Source organism: Eurytemora carolleeae, unplaced genomic scaffold, assembly GCF_000591075.1.
Source record: "Eurytemora carolleeae unplaced genomic scaffold, Eaff_2.0 scaffold354, whole genome shotgun sequence".
NCBI lineage: Eukaryota > Metazoa > Arthropoda > Copepoda > Calanoida > Temoridae > Eurytemora > Eurytemora carolleeae.
In genome coordinates this window covers 143,413-153,744 of record NW_019396571.1, presented here as the reverse complement: position 1 = coordinate 153,744, position 10,332 = coordinate 143,413, and the positions used below count along the sequence as shown (strand labels likewise).

The following is a 10,332-nucleotide window of genomic DNA, read 5'->3' as shown; positions in this document are numbered from 1 at the left end:
GGACATTATATCCAATAAAGATCAAAATGGCTGGTTAAAGGGACTGTAAACGTACTTTGAAGTGAACCTGTATTTCAAGAGCGGTATGTCTGATTCACAATGGTGCCCTTAAAAAAATAAAATATAAGTAAGAAATTATATTTTTTTGGTTGAAATTTCCTAAATGGCTTCTGGGCCAAAAATCTGCAAGTTGATTTCATCAAAGATAAATTCGAAAGAAATCAATTGTCAGACCAAATAACATTTATATATATATATTCATGTATAGATGATTTATATATATATTGATTTAAATGAGTTCAACTTCCCTCAGTCGAAATAATCAGTTTATAACATTTTAAACATTGATATTCAATTTATTCCTGATAAAATAATGTTTCTTGAAACCACACCATTTTTTCGTCCGCACCACAAATGACGTCACAACTCATCATTATTTCTTTTGACCACACCTTTTTTCGTCCGGGCGTTACCTTTGTTTTTTTAAATGTATTTTTATGCCTTAAAATACTTTTTTTTCAAATTTAGGCAACGTCGTGTTATTCAATATCGTTCTCTAGGAAATTATCCCACATTATTGATTAGATAAAGATTTTATGGGTACCGTTGTGAATCGAGCATTGTCATCTTTGCATGGACGGTAACTTGAAATTTCGCGTACAGTCCCTTTAACATGAACAAAAGAAATGAAGTTTTTGAAATGATCCATGAAAGAAGATCATTCGATTTGAGAATCAAAATCGTGGTGTCGTCCTTTATCGGTGTTGGAAGCACTTGTACAGGATTACTCACAAATGATTAGACTGGCTGTAAAGACAACCTGAAACTCTTAAAATAGGATAGTTGAAAGGTTAATTACGTCTTGTCATAAATTTAATGGCTTACTTATGAATCGACAAAAAACGAAACCAGGTTCTCTAAAAACTAAAGTTAAAAAAAAATCCTAAATTTTAGCGTTAATAAGTCCTTGAAATAAAGTCCTACCATTTTGAGACTTACAAAGGATGTTTACTTTAATGGAAAAATATGCACTTGATCTTATCAACACCCCTTGCTAAATTAATGCTTAGAGGAAAAGTTCTTTTTATGTTAAAAAAGTCTCTAATTTTCCCGAGACTTAGGACTTCTTTCTTCGGATAAATTTTCTACAGGAATTTAATTCCTGTGATCTTATTTTCTAAGACGTTATTGGCACTTGGCAGCCTCCATATTTTAGAGAAAAAAGTCCCAGGAATCTTAAACGTTTCTGAAGTTTTTATTTCCAGGGTTTTTTCTGAAACCAGTATGAGTTCCATACAGTCGTCTCTGAAATCTCATGTTTTGTGTATCTCACAAGATTTAATAAAATTGAAAATATGAATTAGAAGGACATTATGCATCCAAGTTGCATAAAAAAACTTGAACTATAAATTTTCAAAATTAAAGTCTCATCCTTTGTGGGTATCCCTGTACTTTTTTTTTATAAAAAATGGACCATTTCCGAGACCAGGAATAGGAAATAGTCAAATATTACATATTTAGAATCATAACTGAAATCTTTATTGCTTTTCTAACTATCATCTAAGAATAATCTTATTTCTAGTTGGAAAACCTGCAAAGTCAGTTTTATTATATGGGATGAGGGGAGAAGGTACATTTTCTTCGAGGGAGTGGGTGCAGTGTTGCCATGAACCACGTTTCGTCAACATCCGAGCCCTTCTTAGCCATCCGGACCTAGCGGATGCTCCCCTATCTTTAAAAAAGATGTCTCCCCAATTAAATTGAAATTAGATTTAAATTTTTAAATTGATCAATTGGTATTTTTAACTTGGATTATTTTATGTATCATAATACACAGTTTGAAATGTCTTAACTATATATACGAAAAGATATAAAGGGAACACAATATCACAGTTTGTGGCGAACGTTTTGGGGATTAAATATCACATTCTCGGTCTCATTCTGAGAAAAAACCCCATCCCCGGCCCTCTCAGGAAATATAGAAATCTGCTGCGACGTTTTATCTGCGCCACGGGTAGGGGCCGTGCGCTGCAGCTATAAAGATATTTTAAAATGTTATTAAATTTCCTCATTTAAGTGGCAAACAGTAATGCAAACATTCAGACAAAAAAATGCTTTAAGAATTCTTTCTTGGAATATTGATTGAATTGCCCGGCGTTGCCCGTGGAATTTATTTATAAAAAATCGAATTTAAAAAAAATATTTGATTAAATAGAAATAGGATTTGAAGAAAACAATCTTATTTTTTTTTAACCCTATGTTACTCCCAGGGTAACTAAGGGTTCCCCCCAAAAAATATCAGCCAATTCGGTCCAGCCATTTGGCCCACTATAACATACAAATACAAAACATACATACAAACAAATATATATGAGCAAAGAGCTTTATTAAATACTAGCTGAAGTGCCCGTAAAAATTAAATATAAAATAAAAAAATCAGATTTCTTTAGCCTATGATACCACTCGAGTCCAGGGTACCCATGGGTTTCCTAAAAAATGGCAGCCAATTCGGTCCAGCCTAACATATCTAATTATATGAGCGAAGAGCTTTATTGTATAGATCTATTTATTAATGGAAATCAAAATGTTTTTCATTTATATTTAAACATATTTACAACTGAACATTAACGGTAAAGGACAAGATTAAACTAAACATTAATGATATATATACAAGATTAGACTATTAACATTAACTATATATAGACAAGATTAGACTGAACATTATCGATATTTTGACAAGATTAGACTAAAAATTAACGATATATAGACAATATTAGACTAAACATTAACGATATATAGACAATATTAGACTAAACATTAACGATATATAGACAATATTAGACTAAACATTAACGATATATAGACAAGATTAGACTGAACATTATCGATATTTTGACAAGATTAGACTAAACATTAACTATATATAGACAATATTAGACTAAACATTAACAATATTTAGACAAGATTAGACTAAACATTAACGATATTTAGACAAGATTAGACTAAATATATAGACAATATTAGACTAAACATTAACGATATTTAGACAAGAATAGACTAAACATTAACGATATATAGGCAATATTAGACTCAGCTATATAAATAAACTTTAACAGTGTAGTGGTTCAGCTAGTTGTACACAGATCAACACCATTAAATAGAATTGATGTGAGAGCTATTGGAGTTTCAGCGTTATCATTCTAAAATAGGAGATCTTTGGGCTCAATATCATTTTGCCTGGTTCATGTCGACCGGGATACCACCAGACAAACTTTGGACTGAATAAATTTACTAAATTTTATCAAAGCAACCTGTTTTTATAACAAAATGTTATCTAGTCAAAATGGTATCCAGGTATTAACTGTGTTTATGCAAAATGTTATCAAGGCGAAATGTTATCTGGGCGAAATGTTACTTATTGGAAAATGTTAACTATAGACTCAGCCGATTTTCTCATTTACAAATATCGATAAATAATTAATTCCATAAAATAGAAATCTATTAAATAAAATATTTTTCAATGGAATGTTTTGCTTGAATGCATTTTTAGTCAAAAGAACTTTGCTATACATTTTTATCGAAAGGAAACTGATTGCTTCCGTTTTCAATGAAAGTTTCATAAATCATACAATTTGTTTAATCGGATTGTTTTTTGCCGAGAGAAAAATAAATAACTAGGTGAATGTAAACATGTTATTGAAGAATATATAGAGCTACCCACAAATCATGAGAATGTAAAGACGACCTGAAACTCTTTGAATATGACGGTTTCAATGTTGAATTAAGTGATCTGTCAAAAGTTCACTATGGCTAAAACGAAATCCAAGAATTCAGCCATTTTTAATTTCTTGACAATCAGAGACGATTTTACTGTCGTTCTTGATTTTCGTGTTACTGGGACACTCTAGAGTACTTTAAATATTTTACCAAGTTTACCTTGCAATCTCCTAGAAGACTATAATCCACCATCAAATAGTTATATTTCAGGATTTTAACTTTTATAAACAAGTTTACAAGAAATGAAGTTTACTTGAATATTGAAAGCATAGATTAATAACAAAACAGATAGAACACTAGATGTCGTCTTTTTAAGATTGAGGGGTTGATCGTTCACAATAACCCTGAGACAGAAGTCCAAAGGAGTTATCTGTGCATGCCACGTTAAGTTACAAGACAGAGAGACAGCGTGTGATTCCTTCTGTATCAGGGTTATTGTGAACGTAAAAACCCCTAAATCTAAGGAAAGTTATTTCAGAGGTGTACGCATCTTTTGTACTGCAGTGTACTGTCACTGGGCGGTAATGTAAACACAAGACGGATGTCTTTCACATAAATAATGAAACATTCTGGTCATAGGAACCTATTATTTGAATTATTAAAATCCAATGCTTTTAACCTCCTCGGATACTGAACGAACACTGATGCATCTATTCTTGTTTACAAATTCCAGAGAGAACTGGTTTCAATGTGTACGCAGAGTATACGTAACTGCAATTGACTTTCCTTGCATTACATTCTTGCCTCCAATGTTCTATCTGTATTGTTATTTATCTATGATTATAAGGAATTTGACATGTTATTTTAATTGAAGGGGGGCCATTCAAGTTCTACAATTTGGAAAACTTAAAAAATTTGTTGGATCGTAACATTTTTAAAAGAAGAAAAAATAATTTGTCTGAAATTTCGAATCTACAATTTAAAAAATATTTTGTTCAAAATTACAAAATATAAAGATATTGTAAAAGTGTATAAAATGTCCGTTCGAATCTGTATTCTTTGTGCAAATTTTCTTAATTTTAAAGTTTGGTTTTTTTCCCCAGTGCAAGCATCGTTTCTTTAACAAAGGTGCAATAGCAATACGGTCCTTTCAAAATTAAATGAAAGATAAAATTAAAATTCAAGAATCACTGTTTAATTTTGTTTAAAATTGCAAAAAAAATTGTCAGAACTGAATATTTAAAAAAAAAACAATGAAAATAGAATTAGAGCTTGGAGTAGAGATTACCGTTCTATCGCCTATTAGCTATTCATTCTTACTTTTCAAAGATATGACCGGAGAACAAGTCGATTTATCGCATAGAATTCCAGCTGAAAGGTATGATACCTTTGCATAAACACTATTTAAACGTTTTTTAGTAAAAACAACCCTATAAAATCTAAAATTATCATATTTCATTAACATCATGTGTCAGCCGTTATATAATAAAATATAAAAACTTTTGATTTTAGAATTAGCAGGAAATTAACGTCTTTCGTATTCAAACATTATTAAACAAATCAACAAGTGTATACAAAGACGACTTTCCCTCTCAGGCAAACCGGTTCCTAGATTTCAACTCTTCAATAAACCAGGGGGATTCCCGGGAAAGTAGGGAAAACGTATCAAACAAGTTAAATTTTGAAAACAGACAATTCAAAATAATTTTGAAAAAATTTAAGATATCTACAATTAACTGTAAGATACTACAATTTGATTTAATATTTGAAAATTTCAAAAATCATGACTAAGACAAAAAGCATCAAATAGTCTAAATGCAAAGGTATCATAACTTTGCGCTGGAATTCTGAATGATAAATCGGCTTTTTCTAAGGCCACGGTTGTTTTCGAAAAGTACGACTAATGCCAATGAATGGCTAATAGGCTATTTAGTTTACCCTCAAATTACCCAAATAAGTGAACGGTCCCTTTAAAGAGACGAACGATGGAAATTTCACGTGTACAGTTTCTTTAACAAATGAGGAATAAAAGTTTTGATGGTTTCCTAAATGCAATGGTGTCTCCAGCTTTTTTCCTTCCAGACCAGGACTCATTGCTAACTTGGAAAACAGACCCTTCAGAGACCTATATAGTTGAACTGTAGGTGGCTACCTAACGTGTTAAAGGGATTGTTCAAGATATTTAGAAATTCACGAAAACTGTTGATATTTCAGTTGGAAAAAATGTAAATATCGCCATATCCTTTTTTCTTTCAAAATCAGTTTGGTAGGTACATTTAAAAATCGCTTATTAGCAACCATCCAACTTTCACTGCCAAATAAGCGATTTTTAAATTTCGAAATTTAGAGCATATAAATTACTGAAAATAGGGTTCTCATCCACTATCTAGTTTTGGTTGACTTTGAATGATCTTATCATCACTCAAAATAGCTCTGTTAAAATTAAAACTTTGATTCCCATTTTTCATTAAAATTTGTTGTAAAATTATGATGAATTGCTAGAGCGAAATAATGATTTTATTTATAAGATAATTATTACACAAAGTTAGGTAAAAGGTTACAAATAAAAATCCAAAATTTTAATTTAAAAAAAAACATTTAACCTCTGTCAATCCATTGAAGAATTGTAGCTTTGTAAAGTTTTTGTTAAAATTCAACTCTACTACCCAGCCATCTACATCCTAAAATGTAACATGAAACATGATAATTCAGTGACGATTTTGATATCGTCTTCGTAAATGATTTTTTGATTTAGTATGGTGATGCCTACTGGGAAAGCTATAATTCTTCTGCAATAGCGTTTAGAATTTGTTTGTTTACGTTTTCATTGCATACTATGTTTTACTTAAATGGACTGTAAAATAAAAATGAATCATATTCAACAAATACGCAACCAATCTGAAAACGACGATATCCCACAGGAGCCTGAGAATCTCAGGTTTGCTCCTATTATAATTTTTTATTTTTATTTTGTATTTTAGATAGATATAATTGATAATATAATTACCAGCATGCAGGTTTACCTGAGTGACCGGCACAGTTATTGTGGCTGCTAAACCAGTTCCAGGTGATGCCCATAGAGTCCACTAATCTCATTTAACCTCTGTCAATCCATTGAAGAATTGTAGCTTTGTAAAGTTTTTGTTAAAATTCAACTCTACCACCCAGCCATCCTCATCCTAACATACATGAAAAATGAGAATTTAGTGACGATTTTGATATTGTCATCTTAAATAATTTTTTGATTTAGTATGGTGATGCCTACTAGGAAAGCTATAATTCGTCTGAAATAGCGTTCAGAATTTGTTTGTTTACGTTTTTATTGCATACTATGTTTTACTTAAAGGGACTGTAAAGGAAAAATGAATCATATTCAACAAATACGCAACGACGAAATCCCACAGGAGCCTGAGAATCTCAGGTTTGCTCCTATTATAATTTTTTATTTTCATTTGGCATTTTTAATAGATATAATTGATAATATAATTACATATAGTCCATATCGTCCGTATTACGTCACCATTACTTCAGCCAATGGCAGTACAGTATACTGGTCACGTTATTTCTGTCTGTATCATATCACGTGACAACGATACTGCACTGCCATTAGCTGAAGTATTATTTTTCTAATTTTATAATATTTTCCAGGAATTCGATTTTTGCCATGAATTGGTAAAAAAATGTTGAATTTGCTACAATTAGATGCAAAAAAACGCAAAGTGTAGCATGTTAAAAAATTGAAAGGAGAATACAAATTTTATTTTATAATTTACTACTCATTTGCAATTTTATAATTTACTTCACATTTGCAATTTTATAATTTACTACACATTTGCAATTTTATAATTTACTACACATTTGCAATTTTATAATTTACTACACATTTGCAATTTTATAATTTAATACACATTTGCAATTTTATAATTTACTGCACATTTGCAATTTTATAATTTACTACATATTTGCAATTTTAAAATGTACTGCATATTTGCAATTTTAAAATGTACTGCACATTTGCAATTTTATGATTTACTACGCATTTGCAATTTTATAATTTACTACACATTTGCAATTTTATAATTTACTACATATTTGCAATTTTAAAATGTACTGCACACTTGTTTTCGCACATGTATACATAGCAAATTTAAATTTTTTTAGAAACAAAGAACATTTATTGGAAATTTTAATTTTAGATTTTTTCTTGTCTGTAAATACAAACATGTAATTAATTATATGGTGTGAAGATGTAACAATTATGAACATTGTGTTCAAAATTCAAATATTGCGAGATTTCCCTGTCATTTTCTTTGTATCTTTAAACAACAATGTTCGTTTTGAAATATTAAACAGTTTGATATTAAAATCAAATGTATAGGTTGTTTTTAACAGTGTAGGCATTAGTAGATTTGATTTTTAATAGTGTATTCCAGCATGCAGGTTTACCTGAGTTACCGGCACAGTTATTGTGGCTGCTAAACCAGTTCCAGGTGATGCCCATAGAGTCCACTAATCAATTAATCAATTAGTCTATCAATCAATCAGCGTTTATCAATCAACAAATCTTAACAAATTAATTTGTTGTTTCACCTTTTTCACATATTTAGAGCCTGCACATTCAGCAGCTGTAGTCTGATGGGACAGCTGTGCAAGCAGGAAACAGCACAAACTAAACAAATAACAATTAGAACAGCAAAAACTAAACATATAACAATTAGAACAGAAATTAAACATATAACAATTAGAACAGCAAAAACTTAACATATAACAATTAGATCAGCAAAAACTAAAAATATAACAATTAGAACAGCAAAAACTAAACATATAACAATTAGAACAGCAAAACTAAACATAAAACAATTAAATCAGCAAAAACTAAACATATAACAATTAGAACAGCGCTGTAATAAATTTTGGGGCTATACTAGAATACTATCTTTATTATCTATGCTCATTTATCTATTATCAATGTTTCTGTTTGACCCTGACCGGTCAACTCATATTTATCTGTATCAATAAATTAGTATAGTATCAATAATTGTTTCAAACGGACGTATAGAGCCAGGGTTTTGGTTAGAGAGATAGAGTCTTAAAGACTGATTATTAGAGTTAGAGTCAAGTATAGGGAGATTGATCAGGACCTAGATCGTTACAGCACAAACCAATATATAACAATTAAAAAGCACAAACTAAACATATATCAGTTAGAACAGCAAAAACTAAATTCATATAACAATTAGAACAGCAAAAACTAAACATATAACAATAGAACAGCAAAAACTACACATATAACTTAATTAGATCAGCACAAACTAAACATATAACAATTATGATTAGCAAAAACTAAACATATAACAATAGAACAGCAAAAACTAAACATTTAGCAATTATGATTAGCAAAAACTAAACATATAACAATAGAACAGCAAAAACTAAACATATAACAATTAGAACAGCAAACACTAAACATATAACAGTTACAAACAGCAAAAACTAAACATGTAACAGTTAGAACAGCACAAACTTAACATTTAGCAGGCTGGCAGATGTGTAAGTTCCCAAAAATTGTTGGACCCAATGAATGTCAAAACGTTTTGACATTCATTAGAAGCATGAAACTAGGATACATGCTAAACATTTACTAAAAAGCCGTTAAGACATTATTTAGGTACAGGGTGTCCCAATAAACATGGGAATTTAGTGACGAATTCGATATCCTCTTTGTAATAAATTAGCATTGTAATACTTGATTTCAAAAGCCATAATATTGTTATGTCTGCTAGAGTTTATTTTATGAAAACTGTAAAAGACTGCAAAGATGTGTCTATAATGTCTCCGCAAGATGAACAGTGAAGACGGACAAGTTCTGTTTGTATACTGTAATTTTCTTGTTTTACTAAGTACAACCGTATGCAGTCAAAAGATAAACAAACAAATTGTAAACATAGCAACGAAACTAATACTAATACGACTAATACTCTTCAAATACAACAATTTTTAGTTAAAAACTAATCTTCTGCCTTAAATGTGGTCTTTGAATGGGTTATTTAATGATTTTACATCAAAAAAAGGTGATATAGTTGCTTGGAATCATAAATATAAAAAACAGACAGTATAAATTCCGTACAGTCGTCTCTGAAATCTCATCCTTTGTGGGTTTCCCTGTATATGTATGTAAGTGAGTTACCCTGTATATGTATGTAAGTATTATATATATGTATATTTGTGTAAAATTAAGTTCTACCTAAAGTTGAGGAACATGTTTCTCTGTCTGGTTTTCTCTAAACACTAATCCATCTATAGTCAAGGACAAACCAAGGGGACACACTGGACACATTTTTTATCCCCCTCCCCGACCCCTTTCTCAATTTCTACCACGCAGTTGTAGGGGCAACTAACTCCACCCCTTTTTCGGCCCCTTATTCATGATGGGTGAGGGTAGGTGTAACCCACCCTAACATGCAGCCATGCCTTACTCCTTTTTTTTAAATGTTGCAAAAAAGCTGTGAAACCAAAAGTGTCTGAAAATAGTTAAGCAGAAGACATTGTTATTATTTAAATAAAAACTACAATTATAATCTCAAGAAAGATTTGCTAAATTCAAATTATTATCTA

At 30.6% G+C, this 10,332-nt stretch overlaps 1 protein-coding gene across 3 annotated transcripts; it reads right to left on the bottom strand.

Annotated features, from left to right (window-relative positions):
* Positions 1 to 2,768: 2,768 nt before the first annotated feature.
* On the bottom strand, positions 2,769 to 10,055 carry LOC111705670 (uncharacterized). Of its 3 annotated transcripts, none has more exons than XM_023478296.1 (7): positions 9,962 to 10,055; positions 8,308 to 8,386; positions 8,164 to 8,226; positions 6,819 to 6,896; positions 5,763 to 5,842; positions 3,937 to 3,955; positions 2,776 to 3,200 (listed from the first exon to the last, which is right to left on the bottom strand). In XM_023478296.1, exons 1-7 carry the CDS (start codon positions 9,976 to 9,978, stop codon positions 3,126 to 3,128), a joined length of 411 nt encoding a protein of 136 aa, XP_023334064.1. In that variant the 5' UTR covers positions 9,979 to 10,055; the 3' UTR covers positions 2,776 to 3,125. The 3 variants fall into 3 exon arrangements, with proteins under 3 accessions (XP_023334065.1, XP_023334064.1, XP_023334063.1); XM_023478295.1 differs by lacking the exons at positions 6,819 to 6,896; positions 8,164 to 8,226 and adding exons at positions 6,321 to 6,398; positions 6,741 to 6,803 and having other exon boundaries at positions 2,780 to 3,200; positions 9,962 to 10,054; XM_023478297.1 differs by lacking the exons at positions 6,819 to 6,896; positions 8,164 to 8,226 and adding an exon at positions 6,741 to 6,803 and having other exon boundaries at positions 2,769 to 3,200.
* Between the last annotated feature and the right edge of the window lie 277 nt (positions 10,056 to 10,332).